Source organism: Xiphias gladius, chromosome 6 (assembly GCF_016859285.1).
Source record: "Xiphias gladius isolate SHS-SW01 ecotype Sanya breed wild chromosome 6, ASM1685928v1, whole genome shotgun sequence".
Classification (NCBI taxonomy): Eukaryota; Metazoa; Chordata; class Actinopteri; order Istiophoriformes; family Xiphiidae; genus Xiphias; species Xiphias gladius.
Window position 1 is genome coordinate 6,027,734 of NC_053405.1, and position 20,010 is coordinate 6,047,743.

Genomic DNA, 20,010 nt, shown 5'->3' on the forward strand with positions numbered 1-20,010 from the left:
CAATAACTCAAACATATTCATTTAACAATCAAAGAAAACAGAGAAAAGCAGCAAATACTCACATTTAAGAAATTGGTGCCTGCAAATTTTTTGGCATTTTTGCTTGAAATGTGAGTCAATATATTATCAAAAAATTAGTGCACAATTTTCATTTGATCAACTGACCGATTAATGGGCTAATAATTTCAGCCCTAAAATCAGTCGTTAGGTGCAGCGGTACACTTAATCAGCGTTTTATGGTAATGTGACGTTTGTGTCCAACTCCTCATTCACCAGAACCTTGCCAGCCAACTGGCCTGACATTGGATGGGTCGTGTTACAATGAGACGGTGGTGTTGGATTGGGCGGCGGCTAAAGGAGCATCAGTCTACGTGGTGACAGCTACAGGAGACCTGGGATATGTCACATCTTTCCAAACCGATGAGACCATGATAGAGGCTGAGCTGCCCTGTGGACAGCTGTTTACCTTCAATGTAAAAGCCCAGGATGATCAATGCGACAGCGCCATGAGCGTGCCCGAAGAATTCAAGACCGGTACGTGTCTCATTTATAGTTTTGTCTCATAAAATACATCGGTTAGTTGGTTCATGATGATTCAACAGTTCACCTTCTCCTCAGGCCCCTGCGTACCTGAGAATGTGCAGAGCTTTACACACTGTGAGAACAGTCTGGGCTCGGTCAGCTGGGCCAAGAGCGACGGGGCAGAGTCCTACTTGGCCATTGCAACGGGAGAGGACGGCCATACCCACGTGTGCGCCACAAACACCACCAGCTGCACCTGGGATGACTTGCACTGTGGAGAGAAGTACACCGTTCACGTCATCGCCAACGACTACATGTGCAGCAGCTTGCCAAGCAACAGCACTTCAATACGGATGGGTAAACGTGATTTTATAGAGTAAATGTGGATAAATCAAACTACCCCTGAACGTTATGTAAAACTTTCTGAAGGGAATTTTATGGGTCACGCATGAAAATTAATAAACATACTTACAGAGTGCCATAGAACATTTTGCATGATCTTAAAGATTTAGAGAGAGGTAAATAAATCAGGCTTGATCTTGCTCTGAAGTGATACAATGTGAAAATCGACACATATAGAGTTGGGCCAATTAGTTGATTAAGCAATCAGTCAGTTTTTAGAAAAGTAATCTGCAACAATTATGACGACAGAGAATCGTTAAATGCTGTAGCATCTCCAAAGTAATGACTTCCTGTTTTTCTATGTTTTTATCATTAGAAATCTATTACCTGTAGGTTTTGAACTGTTGGTTAGACAAAACAAAACAAATATTGACAATACCTTGGGCTCTGGGAAATTGTAACCGGGAAGTTGAACTATTTTCTGAAATTTAATAAATCAAATGATCAGCAGAGTAATCAATACTGAAAACAATTGCAGTTGCCACCTTAATCACTCCTACACTTTTGTCTTCTGTTTTTAGCGCCATGCACACCCCAGAACTTGAAGTCATCTCTGAACTGCACTATAAAGGTGAATATTTAACCTTTTTTCTGTTTCCTTAAGAGTTCCTTCACAGGAAATATAAAACAATCTTTTCTGTCTTCATTTCTGCTCTGTGAGGCAATTTGTAACTTTTGCTTTTGCTTTGAAAGGGGTTACCATGTTATAAACTAAAAATAAAATGTAATCTGTTTCTGAGGTGGGATCGCTGACCTGGAGTGCCAGTGAAAATGCAGAGTTCTACATTGTGACCGCAGAGGCCAACAGTGGCCACAGAGTGCAGCTCAGCACCAACGAAACCTGGACCTTCATTTCCGAGTTCCTGTGTGGTCAGGAGTACTTCCTGTCTGTTCAGGCGGTAGATTCTGTGTGCACAAGCCACCCAAGTCAGCCTTCAAAGCTTAAGTCAGGTAGATTCCTGTTTCATACCACTAAACACTGGTTTTCAAACCATTTTTCAAGTGACCCATTTATTTCTAAACACTACTGTGATCACCTAACGTTAAAGTAAAGGGATAACATATACTACAGTGTGCAAATGCCGTGTTATTGTCAAAACAAGTGCATCTACTGGGGTTACCATTCCTAATTTTAAAATTACTTTATATTTTGTACCTTTAAGATTATTTTAGTTAAATTACTGTACTGAATTCTTATTTCCTTAACTATTTTAATTATTTATTATTTTCTTTGCAACTGGCTCTTTTGGACTTTCAAACCACTTAAATTTGGTAGATTTTTACTGGGAAACTATAGTTGACAACAATTGGTTGATGTTCGTTATCACGTTCATTGTCAAGTTTATTTACATATGCCAAAATCACAAATTTGTCTCCGAGGGGATTAAGATATGTACAACCTACGGCACCCTCTATTCTATAGAAGCAGCACCACCATTTTCATCCAGACTATTCTCCTTCTTTCCCTCAGAGCCCTGCCCACCCACCGGCGTCTCCAGCTTCATGAACTGCCTCTCTAACATTGCTGTGGTGTCGTGGACCGGTTCAGCCGGGGCGGAGTTCTACACCGCCACGGTGACGCAGGAAGATGGCCAGTCAAACAGCTGCTGGTCCGACAGCGAGCAGTGCGGCATGCCTAACGTCCACTGTGGACAGAACTACACAGTCGCCGTCGTCGCCTCCACCGAGAAGTGTAACTCTGACCCCAGTAAAGCGGACACACTGCAGTCAGGTGAGTTACATACAGTGAAGATGGGTTATTTAACTAGTTAGGGAAAATTAATATTTTATTCTCTGTGCTTCTTGATTCTTGTTCATGTTCCTCTTTCATACTTTTTATCCGTCAAACAGGATGTGTAAGTAGTTTAGGTAAAAAATTTAGGTGGCTTCAATGTGTGACTAAGTTACTCGACCAGACAGTCATATATTCTTTATATTTCCAAATATCAGGCCAATTTTCAGTAAGAAGAGGTCCTAACTTATGGAACTGGTGAAGAGAGGTCTTTAAAGAACAAAACCAGTTTTTTAGTCTCTATCCCAATCATCTACTTACTTCTATAAGACAGCGATTATTGTTTCATATTATTAAGACAGAGATAACTAGAAAACGAGCTCAGTAGAGCGCAGACTCCACCAAGTCCAGTGTCAAACAACATACACCAGACTTCAGAGGAAAAAATTCAAATTCATAGTAAATGATCTGGATCTTCCACAAAATTAAATTGGGTTCTTCCCTGGCCCATGCCCCATCCCTCCACCAAGTTCGAGGCAAATCGATTTAGTACTTTTTGTGTAAATCTTCTGACAAATAAACCAACAAACAAACACGGGTGAAAACACAACGTCCTTGGTGGAGGTAATAATCAAGCACTTCTAGAGCTTATTTTCCTTTTCCTTCACACTACAGTATAGTCTGTTATTTTTAAGTCCTTTTTTAATTGTAAGTTGTTCTCAAATAAAACTTGAACATTGTCTAATTTCGTTATCGTCATCTGAAAGGAAGTTATCGGCATTAATTGTGCCAGGCAATAGGTGTCTTACAGGATTTGATAAATGGGGCAAAATCCATGTCAAGTGGGTGATGATAAATATATACAGAAATCCTCCCAGTCTTGTCTTATTGTTATCTTAACTGTATCTGTTTTTTTTGTTTTTTGTTTTTTTTTGCTCAGTTCAGTGAACATTTTGAATAGGACACCCTAAAAATGAGCAGATTGATATTCCTGCGACTTGCTTTGGTTTCATTTTATCGTCACTATGGGATAAGATGATCACTCTCCTTTCCCGCGTGCCTTTCTCCAGTGCCTTGCGTTCCTACCGGTGTGGATGTGAAGATAGACTGCTCCAAAAATCAAGCTCTCGTGTCCTGGAGTGCCAGCGAGGGGGCTCTGTCTTACAAAGTGACGGCTCAGAGCACACAGGGAGACGTCTCCTCCTGCGAGAGCGCAGATCTAAAGTGTACGTTGACCGGCCTGACGTGCGGACGGTCCTACTCTGTCCAGGTGGTGGCGCGAGATGATATCTGCTCGAGTTTGCCCAGCCCCACAACAAAGTTCAAATCAGGTAGGACAACTGGAATGACAGGATGTTATTTGGATGTCACAGTGTTTACATCGGAAAGTGTCATTTGTGACTCACTGTTCCACGGATTTGTCCGAGTGTGACTTGAGAGCCCTCCATTTCTTCCCTCCCTCTCTCAGTTCCCTGCACGCCCAGGAGTGGCTCAGTGACCCTGGACTGCTTCACCAACTCGGCCCTCTTGGACTGGTCTTTTGCAGAGGGTGCCCTGGACTACACCGCGACAGCCCGGTCCTCTAGCGGCCACGTTTCCATCTGCAGCTCCAACTTCACCAACTGCGAGCTGCAGGACCTACAGTGCGGCCAGACCTATAATTTGATCGTTGTGGCTTCAAATGAGAAGTGCAACAGCCCCCCAAGCACCAGGTTGCAGTTGGAATCAGGTGAGCTCTCAAAAAAATTTAAATTCAATTAATGAGTTAGATTAGATTTAAATTAGAGTTATGGGGCAAGGATTTTAAATACTGTTTATTTTGACAATTTAAAAAGTAATTTAAATCCAACTGAAAATCTAATTTTATTGACAGTGGTTGAAATTCTCATCTTGCTGCAGTGACAGTGTAATGGTGTGTTCAGTACATACTTAACTCCACTGTTATATGTGGTTACAGTTACAAAACAGCTGCAGGTCATTAGTTTCACTTTGTATTTTCCACCTAAAAATATTTGAATTATTTTTTTATTTTGAATTTTATAAACATGAAAAATTGATTAAAACAGCAAATAAAACCAAAATCAGATTTTATTTCTTTTTCTATTTCTTTTTTTTTTGTCAGTTCTTAGTGCAAAAAATATTTTTAGCACCGTAAAAATTCCGTCATACGATAGGCAGCTCATTTATGTTTTTTTCTTAAATTAATGTTACCGGAAGTGTTTTCTAAAATTGCAGGAAGGCCTCGTGTACTGTAAGCTGTAAAAAAATTTGCCGACGCAGAAAATAAAATGTCTGAGGTGATTTTCAGTTAAAACTGATCTGCTCCTTTTAAAAGATTTGCGTATTTTATGACGAATATGAATAAAAGACAAAATACGTCAAGTCTTACATACACACACGAACTGTTTAGTGTGGTCAAAGATACAGTAGACTTGAAACTTTTATGCAGAACAGGTCATTCAGTAAGGCTTTTCAGCTTACCCTTCCAAGTCAGGTAAATCCATGTTTAATGACAGACCTTTTTATAAATCGTCCTTATATCATCTCCTTTGTACCTCTGTAGCATGAATGCAACATCCACTGTTCTTTGAAGCCCATCTAACCCCTAAGTTTTGGCTAAGTACACAACTTCCCACTGACATTGATCAAAAGTATTATAAATGATCTTACTTTTTTTTTTCTCTCTCTCCCTTTCTCTTCCCTCCACCAGTGCCCTGTCCTCCTGAGAATGTTATGCCTGTACTGGACTGCTCTACTAACACTGCCCGGGTTCAGTGGCAGGCTAGCAGGGGGGCTGACTCCTACATTGTCCAGGCCTTCGGCCTGGAAGAACACGAATCTGGCTGTGAGACAGACTCACAGTCCTGCATCCTCCCAGACCTCATCTGTGGCTTCACCTACAATATCAGTGTGATTGCCACCAACAGCATGTGCAATGTGTCGGAGAGTGACATTAAACAGCTGCAAGCAGGTAAAGATAAGGAGGACTTTGGGCCCCTTCGGCATGACAGATAGCTTTATTACAGAATAAGCTCATTTAGAACCATGTTTTTTTTTTTTTAGTAGCAGTTTGGAAATATCAAAATATTTGTGTTGCTGGGTCAGGATATATACTTGTCGTAAAAAAGTAAAATTAAAAACTTGTACTATATTTCATAAATTCGATCTTTGTGATTTTACTTATACATACATGAAACTGATTTGAGCAAACTAGTGTGTCATGTTTTCTCTGCCAGCGCTGCTACCGGTAATAATTATCAGTGGCGGCCTTCTTCTCTTATAGATGATCATTGGACAAATATTGATCCTGACTCATACCTCTCTCTCTCTCTCTGTCTGTTCAGTGCCCTGTGTACCACAGCAGGTGGAGGCCCGTGTGGTTTGTGAGTCTGGCGCCGTGGCGGTCTCTTGGGAGCCGAGTAAAGGGGCATCATCATACACCACGGTTGCCCAGGGCAACGGTGGCTACGCATCAACGTGCAACAGCAGCGAGACAACATGCCTGTTCAACGACTTGCTGTGCGGCCTCAACTACTCCATCGCTGTCAGTGCTTCAGATGAGACGTGTAGAAGCGCTGGAAGCTCTGCTGTGGAGATCAACACGTGTAAAATCATGATTTAATTTATCACAATATCATCACCTTCATTAGACATCTGTCCTAAACAGAAGCATCCAGTGCAGCTGTAAGGCATATTGCATGTTATATTAGGGCTCTTGTTCACCTTTCTTTATTCATATCTGTCTGTCTGTAGTGCCGTGTGTACCACAGAAAGTAATAGCAGAGACGGTCTGCAGTAATGACACAGGCGTGGTGTCGTGGGAGGAAGAAGAGGACGTGTCCTCCTACATAGTGCGAGCTTTTGGGCCCAGTGGTCACAAGACCGAGTGTGAGAGCACCGAAACCAGTTGTCAGCTACCCAAGCTGCATTGTGGTCAGCTCTACAACGTGACAGTGACAGCTCAGGATGGACGGTGTGACAACAGCCACGCTTACCTCACCCTGCAGTCAGGTACATATAAACCATAAAGCTTTTTATGACAGGTGTGGTTTACCAGAAGTTGAGGACTGTTGTTTGAGGGTTTTTTTTTAAGTTGTCTGACATTGTTGGTTAAATTATAGCAGGTTTATTTCCATCTCTGACATTACGCATTTACATTTTATAGTCTAAGTTTTTGGGATAATGTTGCTACTGCAAGTAAAGTGAGGTCAGTCTCAAATAATGATTCATTTGGTATAATGACAACATAACACTAGTCTAAATAACAGCAAAACATCTGAAGGTGGCAGCCTATTTGTTTAGGTTTCCATCTCCAGCTCCATTTTGGATCTGGTTCCAAGTTGGTAGAATAACCACTTAGTCATTTTTAAGGTGAGAGTCTTTTATTTCATCATCTAACTTACGGGCACCATTGTTAACGCTGATGCAGTATCCACTGCTGTTTTTTTTATTAAGAGAGATGGGATATGATTAAAACATAACCAACTTGTGCTCCAAGTTGGTTGGAACCAACTTGGAGCACAAAATAGAACTGGTTTTCGGAATCAAACCCTAGTGATCTTTAAACAGAACAAATTGTGGAGCAACTTATCACTTCCGTTTGTAATGTGCCTTTTGGCCAGATGCTGGCAAATTAATTCTAACTTGGATACGATGCCTAACGCAACAACTCGCCCACTAACTCTTTCCCTAGCAAATGGATTTCAGCCAACTCACTGGCAAAATATAACTATTTTCACATTTAGGTTGTACAGTAAGCTTTCTGAGTCAATGAATGAATCAGTAAAGAATTTTGTTTTGTTTGTTGTTTTTCAAGTTTTTGGATTCTGGTTAAGTGAACCAATTTCGGAGAATCAGGGAGGAGGCACTTAAGTTATTGCCGAGTCGGATAATAATAATTTAAAGCCACAAATACTGAACATTTTGACACTTAAATTTAGTTAGACTTGTGAAAGGATTCAAAGTGTTCTCTTCTTTCTAAAGGGTGATTCAAATGAATTGTCTAATCTCTCATACATGTAAATATTTAAGAGACAGTAACTCATCTAGCATCTGACTTGTCTGTCCTCTTTCTCTCTTCCAGTGCCTTGCAGGCCCACTAATGTCAGGGCATCTCTACAGTGCCACTTGAATTCTGCTGCAGTGACATGGGAGCGAGCCAGTGGAGCGGCATCCTATCTCGCAGTGGGTGTCGCAGCAGACGGAAGCCACCAGACCGAGTGTAACAACACCCTGACCCACTGTGACCTGAGTGACCTGCAGTGTGGACAGACCTACAACGTGAGCGTGTTCGGCCAGGATGAGTCCTGTTCCAGCATGGAGAGCGACAAGGCTTACGTGCGGACAGGTACAGTCAATACCTTATTAGTGTTACAGTGAAATGGGTGGAGTGACGGGTTCAAAAAAGGCTTTTCTCTAGGTTCCTTTAGATGATAACCTCAGTGTGCCTCAAGAGGCTGTAGGTCACAGAAATCTCCAGGTAGTTTACCAGCACTGTATTAACCTGCCTGTCTCTCCCCTCTCTGTCTCCCCCCCAGCCCCTTGTGCACCCCAGAACGTGACTGCTGATGCACAGTGTGACGAAGGTGCCGTAACCGTGTCTTGGTCCCCCAACCCTGATGCCCAGTACTTCCACGTGGCGGCAGTGAGCAACACGGGGGCGAGACTCTACTGTAACTCTAGCGGCACTACTTGCACTATAGACACTCTACCGTGTGGACAGAACTACAGCATTACTGTGCTGTCTGTAAGAGATGGCTGTGAGAGCAAGCGGAGCGTTGCGGTAGAGTCCTCCTCAGGTAAGCTTCAAGCAGTCGGCTGTTTGTTCAAATGCAAAAATCACGCGTCCATATGTCACTGGCGTGATGCACTGGAACTGGCTGTGCAACTCCGAAATTCATTCACCGGAGCGCATGCTTAGCAGGCCCCAGATTCTCCACAAGGGGGAGCTGTGCAGTTACTATCAGCCCAACCTGCACCACCTATAGGAAAGGAAAGTAATAGCTGCCGCAAATTTAACCCTTGCACCACCTGCAGGAAATGAGAGTTACAACAGCAGTTTCTCTTTTTGATATTGGGTTCTACGTGTTACGTTTAAAGGAACAGTTCAACATTTTTGGGAGATATACGCTTACACCATTTTTTTCAAGAGTTAGATGATTGATATCACACTCATTTGTGTTACTGTAAGTATGGAGGTGCTGCCAAGAGGTAACATTTTGTATCTCCTTTGTTTAATCCTTACACAAAATAAATGATAACTCGCGGTTTTAGGGGGAGTTATGTGCTGTAACTATTTCTTGGTGAATCAGTCTTCCCATGTTATTCTCTGAAAGATGATGAATTAGTCAATTTCTTTTACCACGTAAATGAAATACTGATAAAAATGTCATTTTCTTATTGATTGTGCACATTGGCATACCTACATAAACTACTGCTGCTGCTGTTGCCTTCCATGCCAGTTTGACAAGGTTTGGCCTGAGCACCGCGTTATCTGCCGCTGACATGAAAACTATCCCTATGCTCCCGGAGAATGATGCGGAAATAGGATGTAAAGGGTGGAGATATAAACTGGACAATGATGTGACAGTGCTTGCAGAAAGGCAAACACAAATATTTTGTGGCTCAAACAGAACACCGATTTCAGTAGCATTTAAGCACTGCTACCATTGGCCCAGGTTGCTGAAAACCACCTGCCTAAAAGTGTACAGAAAGCTGCACAGGAACCGTATGACTTTCCCCTCGTTACATTATATATTCCCCTCAGTATTGGAAGGTGGTTTGGTGCTCTCCAGAAAGGATCACATGACACTTTGGCTTCTTTATTGGAAGAACCCCCTTTTATTCGCACAAAATTCAAATTGTATAACCATTTGTTGCAATATATCACCCAAATGTTTTGACTCAAGTGTAAAAATTCTTACAGTACTCAGTCTACTATACCCATTCCTTTCCATTTCACCCTGCACAGCTCCATGTGTGCCCGTGAACGCTAAGGGCCGTCTGGACTGCGTATCAAACTCAGCCTGGGTGACGTGGGATGACTCAGAAGGAGCCCTCAGCTACTTTGTTTATGCCCAAGGGGCGAGAGAACACAACTCCAGCTGCACTACCACCTCCACCTCCTCTCCCTGTAACGTCCCAGATCTGGAATGCGGGACACTTTACACTTTTCACGTCACCGCCGTCAACAAACACTGCCGCAGTAATCACAGCACCACCTTTATGCTTGAGACAGGTATTCAACAAGAATCTGTACTATCAAGATACCTATAGTGTGAAGTGATAAATATCTTTGAAAGGAGACTGGGAAAATTATCCAGTAAGCATTTTACCACATCAATTCATCAACCAAACACTAAATAAAATACTAAATCTTGTTTAGATCAAAAGTTCCTGTCATTGGTACCAACTTTCTTGGCTTATGAGCCCTTAAAATGAAGCAGTGTTTAGTTGTGACCCTTTGTCACAGCTTTTTCATCAAACAGTGACTCTCCATTCTAAATGTCTCAGATTAATGTATTTGAATAATATTTAGCAGTAAAACTATGGAAGATTTCACAGAAAAAGCATCTATTAGACTAAAAACCAAAAAAATAATTCCAGATTGTGTAGTAAAACAGTGTATTTTCTTCTTTTCTGTCCCAAAAATAACCTTTTGACCCCTCAAATTCATCTCGTGACCCACTGGAGGGGGTCCAGATCCCTAGATTGGACACTGCTTGGGGAAGTCCTGTGGTGTTACAGCTGATCATCTGTGATAGAGGATTTACTCCGAGCTCCTCTTTTAAACTGTATGATAAACTGCATACAACTCAGTATTAGAAACACAGAGTTGTACGAGCCTGAGTCTGAGATTGTCAGAGACTTTGAAACTTACAAACTGACAAGTTTTCTTCCATCTGCTGACTTAAAGACTCAAAAAAAAAGTAGCTTCATTGGAATACAGAGGAAGATGGTGCAGTCACTTTTTAAGATTGGAAAGGTTTAGAAAAAAGAACGTGCTGGAGCAAAATCTTTAATCGTATGTGGCCCATCCTCTAGGTCCTTGTGCTCTGAGATCCATCAGTGCAGTGGCAGAGTGCAACAGTGACACCATCCTGGTGGAATGGGAGAAGACAGTGGACACACCCTTCTACCTGGTGACTGCTGAGGGTCACGACCAAACTCTCATTTCCTGTAACAGCTCCTACAGTTCCTGCGTACTCCAGGACGTCCGCTGTGGCACGCACTACAGCATCATCGTATCAGCTTCCTCCGATAAGTGCAGCAGCCTCAGAAGTCCACCAAAGAAGATTAAAACAGGTATTTCTGTGCTTTCTGGGTAACAACCTCACCCATCTTACATTTTCTCTGCTTCTTACAAGTGAAATCTTTTACCAAAACTCACTCGACACCTACGGAAATGTTTAAAGTTATCCTGTCCTCTTTAGCGCCCTGTGTACCAGACAATGTGACAGTGCTGCCATTATGTGAGGAGAATGGGGCTGCAGTGACGTGGGGACATTCCCCTGTGGCCACATCCTACCTGCTAACAGCCACAGGAAGGGATGGACACGTCGCCAGCTGCAACACCTCAGTGAACAACTGCACCCTGGCTGATCTGCGTTGCGGTCAGCCATACAGCTTAAGCATCACTGCCAGCGGAGACAACTGCACCAGCAAGCCCAGCACTTCGTACTTCAGAACAGGTACAGACATGATAAGACATTTCTCTGGTTTTTCTTTTCTGTTGATGGGAAATTCAAGAAGCTTTCAGTGTTAATTTAACTATAGCAACACTTCATATTGGTATAGACTGTATGTTAGTCTGTATAATAGATGATAACGTCTACAGTTGCAGTCGTTAGTTGACTGAATGATTATTCGATTGACGGAAGATTCATTGACAACAATTCTGATTACCGATAAAATACCAGTGCTTTGCTGGTTCCAGATTGTCAGACGTAAATATGATCTGCTTGTCTTTGTCTGAATCTCTTTAGGTTGTGGACATTTTTTCAGACAAAACAAGTGCAAGATGGGCTTTTTTCTGAATTTTGTGAAATTGTATTGACAAACAAATAATCAGTTAATTAACAACGTAAACAAATTGCTACTTAAAAAAAAAGTTAATTTATTATCATTCATTTATTATTTTCAGAATAGAAGAAGAAGGTTGCTAATTGGAGCAGAAACATGATTTCTCATGATGCAGTAATGCAATAATCGTTTTTCATTTCATGCCTCATTAATAATGTAACCAGTCCTTGGTGACTATTAAAAAGTAGCTGTTCCTATTGTTCTTGTCTTTGTACAAATCAGTAATATTCATAATGTGCATCTAGCTGCTGCTTTCTACATTTTACATTACCACCAAGTTAAACTTTGAAAATTGACATGTTGAAGTTGTAGTAGAGCTTACAAGATTTCCTCTTGGTTTGATTTTATAAATGTATAGGACTGAGATACCATTATCCTAAAAATGTATAAACCGCAGGCCAGCTCCGTGCTTGAATCTCTGACAGGAGTCCTCTCTCTTTCCTCTCAGTGCCGTGTGAGCCCTCTGGTCTCGCAGTGGATCTGGATTGTAAGAACAACTCTGCCATCCTGTCTTGGAATGCCAGTGAGGGCGCGGTGGAGTATTACGGATGTGCCCGAGCTAAGGGTGGAGACGCCCTCTACTGTGACAGCACTGTTACTTCCTGCACCTTTGAAGGCCTCGAATGTGGTGAAATGTACAATTTCTCTGTGGAAGCCTCCAACGGCATCTGCAACAGCTCGTTTAGTGCATCTCTGAAGGCGGGAGCAGGTAAATATTAAAGCTAAAAAGTCCATCATAGCAGTATGCAGTTATAACAACACTCAGATTAGCAAATTGTGCAGAAATTAATCTTTACATAAACAGAATTTGTGGAAAAAGTAAGTGTTTAGGTGTTAGCTAGGTGTTATTTCAAGAGTTTTTAGGGGCCTCAGTGATAGTTACATACCAGCAAGATTTCTGTTTGTTGAATATAGTACGTAGATATTAAAAATGTTTTTTAGTCTTGCTCAGGTGAAAGACTATAATCAGGTTGAGAAGTACTCAGTCAGTTGGTTGTAACTTCCCTGTCATTTGGTCCAATTTTACAACTAGTATGCTGCTAAGCTACAACTGAAGAGCAGGAGGTGAAAAAATAAAAAGTAACTTGGCTCATTCCACTAGTAAAATACTGTCTCTTTCCTCCTCAGTCCCGTGTCCTCCGACTTCTCTGAATGTCCGGATGCAGAGGATTGGCCAAACTTACTGGGCCATGACGTCATGGGACAGCGTCAATTGCTCTGACGTGGAGTACCTGGCGGAGATGACCGGTAAAATCGAAAACAACCCACGGGCCCTGATGGAGGTGTCTTCCTACTGGCAACCCAGGGAATACTTTGAGTTCCCCATGCCTTGCAGCACATCTTATAATCTCACCGTACGCGCCCGAAACTCAGCTGGGGTCAGCACACCTTCCAGTGCCTTCACTGGAGTCACAGGTAACTTTTCACAGTATGCATCTCTAATTTTATACAGGAAGGGGTGCTTTTAGTGACCTTTGACTATTTATGTAAAATTCCCTTTTCTTCCTTTCGCTTTTTGGGTTTAGGTTTATGTGGAGAAAGTAAAAACTGACAACAGTTTACTTTAAGCCCCCTATTTAGCATTTATATAAACATTAAATAAATGGGTTATTAATGTATTTGTCAACAGCTATAACGCACCCATAAGTGGAAGCTGGTTTATAAACAGTTAATAAATTACAATACAGTAAAACACAGTTGTAATAATGTAAAATATGTCTTTATATTAGAGGTTGGAATGGTTGACCAATTCTGCACACTTAAATTGTATTTATATCACCTTACAACTACATTATAGTGTGTTACAGACCATTTATTAAATGTTTGTATAATGCTTACAAATGCTAGATAGAGGCAGTTGAGGTAAATTGTTACTTAAACATTAGCTAAGCAACTTGTTCACACACAAGGCACGTTTTAAATGTAACACTCCCCTGTCCGTTTGTTAACAGCATTTTCACTGTTTCCTTCCCAGTCCCCTGCGCTCCACAGAATGTGAAATACAGTGGAAACACACAGTCTGCCGTGGTCTCCTGGGACGCGGCAGTGTTTGCCACCATGTACACTGTCTACGATACATCGGGAGGAGGCCGCGCCAAGCTCTGCGACACCGCCGGGCTCTCCTGCCAGCTGACTAACTTCAATTCCAGTGCCACCGAAGTGACAGCCAGCAATGCCGTTGGAGAGAGCAGCCCGAACCGAGATATTGCAGGTCGGACACACAGGACTCAGCAAAATGTCTCTCCATGATTTCCTTCAGCTTTAGGTGAAGCGACAAGAGTCAATTCCACATTGCTTTTTGTTTTAGCTGCCAGTGTCAAGCTAAGCCCACAACTAACGCAGTTAGTGATGTTCTCCTTTGCTTTGGAAGTAATGCTAGGTTACTGTTGTATCGCCCTTGTTAGAGCCCTATACAAACCACTTCAGCATGTGGAGAAATCCAGAGCTTGACAGGCCTTTCATGTGTTGTAACGTTTGCTCGGCAGTGATTGGACAATTGCCCGTAAGTGCTGGGGTTTAGCTAACGGTCAGTTATCTAATTCTGTATGTCCAATCGTATGCGAGTACGTTCCTCATCAAATCTTCAGTGACAGGCCAGAGCATCAGTGCAGCCGTGGTCCAGCATGCATACCGAAGCCTTTAAGCAACCCGGTGCAAGTTAAGTTGAGATGGAAATAGAGATGGGCATGGATATGAATTGGATAACAGAAAAAAACATCAAAGTAGGGCAAAGCAGAGTGTTAGCGACTTAACAGCTACAGTTCTCTCACTGCTGCAAAAGTCAGCCAAAGTTCTATTTGATTTAGTCGCTTCGTTTTCTAAATTGGCATTTTGAAATCCAATTGTAACGCATATTTCTCATCTTCCTCAGGTCCAGCGGGATCTCGCAGAAGAAGAGATTTGCGGGCCACTCAAGTCTATGCCAATTTAGACAAAGGTAACTATAGTGTTATTACATGTTACATACTGTATTACACAACCTAGGGATAGTGTTACACTTAGTAATCAATCAAATTCATCATAGGCGGTAGGCCTGTACTATAAAACAGCTGTTGATTTATCACCCATCTCTCTCCCTCTCTCTCAGATCTTGAATCTCCAAAGATTCTGACTGTAACAGCAAGTGAAGTTTCCTTGTATGTGAAGTGGACGTCGGTGAACGAGGCGACCGAGTACACGCTTGTCATTGAGGAGGAACCGAGAGAGCAGCAGGCTGATCAGCCGCCGAGAGTGAGAACCGTGGAGGGTGATTTTTACTTAGAGACGGATCTCAAGCCCCGGACCACCTACTGCATCAGGCTCGCGGCCAAAAACGCCATCAACCAAAGCAACTATTCCAGTCCCCAGTGCAGAACCACTGGTGCATCCTAATGAAATACCACAGGTCGGTTTAAATATACACTGGACTCAGGAGAAGTAACATCATATGGGTTACAAGTTTTGTCCTCTCCCCTCTCTAGCGTCCCAACAGAATTCAATCTCTAAGAACTTTAGGGGGAAAACTGTAAAAATAAAGTTGTTACAACTGCAAAGCTATAACAGAATTCCTCTTTTTGGGGTACATCACAAATAAGTTATGATCAAACCTGAGGAGAGCCTTTAGATTTGAATGCTTATGAATCTTTGTTAGCAATAGGTTGTATACATTCTCCTAATTGTGGCTGGTATCATAGCAGCACATGGCTTTATAGCTATCTAACAAAGTATTGCTGAGATTATATTTATCAAAAATGGATTTATTTTTGAGATAGGTTATTAGATTCTCTGGATGATTGTTAAACTAAAAAACCGTAGTGTAAACAAATTGATAATTTATCAAGCAATGTTTTTAAAACCATGCAGTATATTTTCTTAATGATCTACTATATGACGTCCCATTTTGTGTACACTTTTTTTTTTTTTTTTTTTTTTTTTTTTTAACGATCCCAGAAATTAAGGAACTAAAAAAAAAAAAAATCTGTGAAACATTAAAACACCCCTCTGTATAAACATCAGTGTTGAAAACTTTCGTGTGTGGCTACTTGTTTAATACATCTACCTCGGTCTGCAAATAACGATCGATTTCATTGTTCATTGTTGTTTCATTGTTCAAAATCTTCTAATTGTTTTCTCAGTTAATCGTTTGGTCTATAATACGTGAGATGAAAAACTTTCCAGTATCCAAAGAGAATCGATTTACTTTAATTCAAGACAAGGAAAAGCAGCGAATATTAACATTTAAGAACCTGGAACCATCAAATGTTTGGCAGTTTTGCTTGAAAAATTACATGCAAAATATTTGCCCAGTTTTCCGGCGATTGATTAATGAATTAATCATCTAACCGTCACAGCTCAATGTCTTGCGGGTAAACTTTTCATTTTCTAATTTTGAGAGTGCACCCAAAGCGAGGTGCAGACCAGTGTGAGTTTCATTACAAGCGTGTAACACGTCAACTATTAAACTTTTTTTAAGAGATCAGTCAGATATTATTAGATGTTTATTGTCTTCCCGTGTGACACAATGCTGATCAAAATGTTTAGGTGTGGCTGAGGTCCTAACAGGCCAGATTATATGAAACGGGTTGCACAGTGTACATCACATGTAAAGCTTCAGAGCACGCAAAAAGTATACTTCATCAGTACCGATTGATTGATTAATATGTGTGACACAGCATTAAATGTCAAGCACAAAAGGAACAATGTTCTCGAAGGTACAGAAAAAAGCCCCAGCACCATTTATAGGCAGAAAGTCATCAACGAACGGTCTCGGTTTCTGACAATGTTCCTGATATGGAGCCCTCACTAGTCAATGTCATATTATACCCCAACTCATTAAATGACAGTTTTACAGTAAAACATTAAAATACATAAGTAAATAAATACATAAATATACATTGTATTTATTTATTATTTATTGTATATCATGGTTTTTACTTATATATTTTAAACAAAAGCAAGTGAAATTCTTTAACACTAGAATTATGAGCGCGTCACAAAATACATTATTCGTATCTAACTGGGAACTTGATAACTTTCAGAATCAGTCATTGCCAGAACTGACCAGACAGGATTTTCATAGGTACTTAAGGGTCTGTCATTGTTTCTCTAAAGGAGATTACGGGTCCCAATCCAGAAAACCCCTTTTAAAAATGGTCCCGATTTTCATAGACACTCATAAGGGCGAAAGTAACACGGGGGATTACAGGCAAGTTATACAGAGGTGTTACCTTAATGAGCGAGAACTCAACAAATTACACAAGGCAGTGTGGGGGAAAAAGAAACGTCAGTGTGCCTCCATTATTTCAATGACCTGGGGGGATATTTGATACGGTTCTTTATAACCCCTAAAATAGAAATCCAGATTAACTGGGACCCAGGTTCTCTTGCAGGGGGGAGTGTGGGTCAGTACAAGTGGACCATACCCGCATATGTTGGTATTGTTCAGATATTCAGCCTTTTTTGGGAGACGGTGGGATGTTTTATATCAGTGACACTATAAGATTGGTGGGTCATTTTTCTCTCTGTATCTTGGAGGGACTCCTGAGGGTTTACAGAAAGAGAAGGGTGAAAAATATTGGATGAAACGGGATTATTATTCACAAGAAACGAACATGGTGAATGGGGAAGACGAATTATTATTTTATTCGTCTTCACCATTACGCAACAACGCTCAAACCCTTGTGTAACGTACTGTATCTGCTGTTTGCTGACCTCAATGACGGCCTCATGTTTCTGTCCTACACCTCTGCATGTTAAATTTAAAATGATATTAAAAATAGAAGTCAATAACAAACAAAAAAAAGGTCTCAGTGACGTTAATTTAATTTTAATTTTAATTTTTTCTTTCTTTTTTTTTTTCAGTATTAAGGCTGCTCCTGTGCCTCATTCATTACGGATAACAGCTCAGGTTGTAAAGTAAACGATTCATGTTCGGTACATTTTCTAAGCAAAGGGTAACAAAGCTCCATCAAATGGCAAAGGTTGTTTCAAACATACAGTGGTTGAAATTCTGAATATGTTTCTTTTTGCTGCCCTAGTAAAGTAAATACAGTCATATGTGACAACATTTTGCTTTTAATGTATTCATTAAAGATGTTGTGAACTGACCAAACAATTTCCTTAACCTTCAATTAGACTGAATTTACCTCCTTAAAATTCAGGATATTGCTTTTCACTACATTATCTTAGCCTCACAGGAACCTGGCTGCAGTATCTGTAGACTGACAATGAGTCTAACCGCTTTCCTAAACCAGGGGTAGGAAAAGGCATAGATCAGAGGGTTGAAACTGGAGTTACAAAAGAAGAGCCACATTTTAGCTGGTGACTCAGCAGCCACGTTGTCTTGCCCCGCAAGAGAAGGGCTGTAGTATGGACAGAGACAGAGTATAAACACTAGAAGGACGATACCAAGAGCTCTAGCGGCCCTCATCTCAGATTTCTTAACCGTCACAGTGTTGGATTTGATGCCTGCAATCTGAAACTGCACGACTCGTGCCTGTAACACAGCCGCCACAAACACTCTCATATTAAGAACTATGATGACAGTAACAGGCCCGAAAAAGGTGAGAATCAAGTCGACTGACCCTGGAATGTAGTTTATGATAACTACACCTTCTTGGTAGCAGGAATCAGACATATCTATTTGTGAAAAGTGATCTTTCAGTATTATTAAGTTGTAGATAACGGAACAGGACCAACACGCAGACACACAGATTTTAACTCTGCTTGTCGTTATCATGGAAGAGTAGTGCAGAGGGTGGCAGATAGCCACGTAACGCTCCGCTGATATGAGCACCATGGTCCCGACAGAGGAGGAGGTGAGGATGAAGCCCGACAGAGCGCACGTGATTTTGCACGGAAACCAGCAGGACTGCAGCGCCGCGACCGCAGGTGGCATCACTGCAACGCCCACGAGCAAGTCAGACACAGCCAGGGAGAGGATGAGGAGGTTGGTGGGGGTCTGGAGCTGCCTGAGGGGGGAAGAATATGATTAGTGATAGCGCTGAATATGAGGCCATGAAGAAACTGATAGGCTTAGGTCACAGCAAATATTGTGAGGATACAGGGAGAATACGGAGAAAGTGACATTTTAACTTTTAGAAAAACAGCAATATGCAAATCAAACATGCCAAGTAAATAAATACCACAATAACAAATTTATTGTGACACATTAATACGGGAAAACCCACAGAGCATGACATTTGAGTTTAAAAGTGAAAGAGCTGAGATCTCCGGCTTTCCTTAGCTTTCTAAAAAACATTTAAAACCTTGTGTAATGGGTGGACTGAGAGCTGGTGTTGGTCTTTTAGCAAAGAATTAACAAAGCTAATTAAACCCATACAAACTATTAGCTGTTACATTTCAAGAAAAGGGTCTGTGCCTGAAGTGGGAGATGGAGATGATGACCAACAGGTTGAGCATCACAGTGAGCAGAGCGATGCAGTACAGCAGGGTTTCGATGAGTATGTCCCCGGGAGTAACAGGCATCGACCTACAGGAGGAGTTGAGGGGAGGGGTACAGGGGTCATCTCCGTCCAGTGTCTCCGCCATCTTGAGAGGGAGAGTGACTGCAGGGCTGAGCAGAGAGCTGCTGAGGTCTAGCCGCCCCTCTGATTGACGTTTTCACGAGACGAGCCATTTTATCTTCTTCATTTGCATCCTCCTTCCCGATGCCCTCCCTCCCTCCTCCCCCTCTTGTCCCTCGCCACACACTTCCTCCCATCAGCTTGTTTTTTGCCACAGCTCCTACTCATTAACTTTTTCCATTTCATCGTTCGCTCCCCACTCCATTTTTCTCCTCCCTACACCCCCGTCCCTCTTTCAAAACACCACTATCCACTGTTCACTGATCCCAATCTCTCCCACCCTGTTTTACATCGTTATAATTGGTAGTCATTCCTTCTGCTGTATCTTCACAGACGTGACTGTGGACTGTGTTTGTTGGAACTACAGTTCCTTTGAAAACTTGACAGCATGCTCTGTGGTTTATCCACAGAAACGAGGACACTATTTGCAAAGAGATGTTGCTCTTGAATATGATGTCTTCGTGCAATACTGTGAGCAACTGAAATGAAATTTCGTTCACCTCCATTGCAGTTGGGTGGTGGCGAAAATCTCAGAGATTAATATCTCAGAACCTGGGCAAATTACACCAAAACTATCCGCTATAAGTATATGGCTAGATTAAAAATTAAAGCTGCTCAAATCAATATTTTTATACAGCAATGGGTCAATGACAATGTGCAATGTGAGAGTAGTCACCCTTAGCATCCATAATGCGCTACTTCGATGTT

The 20,010-nt window shown here is 41.6% G+C and overlaps 2 protein-coding genes across 2 annotated transcripts in view; one reads left to right on the forward strand and one right to left on the reverse strand.

The window, feature by feature from the left end:
• Positions 1–15,620, forward strand: part of LOC120790698 — a 51,718-nt gene extending 36,098 nt beyond the window's left edge. The window contains exons 40-59 of the mRNA XM_040128511.1: positions 277–534; positions 619–879; positions 1,446–1,495; positions 1,665–1,875; positions 2,396–2,656; positions 3,727–3,987; positions 4,125–4,385; positions 5,367–5,627; positions 6,001–6,261; positions 6,410–6,667; positions 7,740–8,003; positions 8,194–8,454; positions 9,627–9,893; positions 10,700–10,960; positions 11,089–11,346; positions 12,186–12,446; positions 12,866–13,153; positions 13,713–13,949; positions 14,610–14,675; positions 14,826–15,620. Coding sequence (XP_039984445.1) covers positions 277–534; positions 619–879; positions 1,446–1,495; positions 1,665–1,875; positions 2,396–2,656; positions 3,727–3,987; positions 4,125–4,385; positions 5,367–5,627; positions 6,001–6,261; positions 6,410–6,667; positions 7,740–8,003; positions 8,194–8,454; positions 9,627–9,893; positions 10,700–10,960; positions 11,089–11,346; positions 12,186–12,446; positions 12,866–13,153; positions 13,713–13,949; positions 14,610–14,675; positions 14,826–15,109 — 4,790 coding nt within the window. The 3' untranslated portion in view covers positions 15,110–15,620. The remainder of the gene's footprint in view (positions 1–276; positions 535–618; positions 880–1,445; positions 1,496–1,664; positions 1,876–2,395; positions 2,657–3,726; positions 3,988–4,124; positions 4,386–5,366; positions 5,628–6,000; positions 6,262–6,409; positions 6,668–7,739; positions 8,004–8,193; positions 8,455–9,626; positions 9,894–10,699; positions 10,961–11,088; positions 11,347–12,185; positions 12,447–12,865; positions 13,154–13,712; positions 13,950–14,609; positions 14,676–14,825) is intronic.
• A 2,075-nt stretch (positions 15,621–17,695) lies between these two features.
• LOC120790699 (trace amine-associated receptor 13c-like) lies at positions 17,696–19,267 on the reverse strand. The gene is made up of 2 exons (XM_040128512.1): positions 19,098–19,267; positions 17,696–18,687 (listed from the first exon to the last, which is right to left on the reverse strand). Exons 1-2 carry the CDS (start codon positions 19,265–19,267, stop codon positions 17,892–17,894), a joined length of 966 nt encoding a protein of 321 aa, XP_039984446.1. The 3' UTR covers positions 17,696–17,891.
• Between the last annotated feature and the right edge of the window lie 743 nt (positions 19,268–20,010).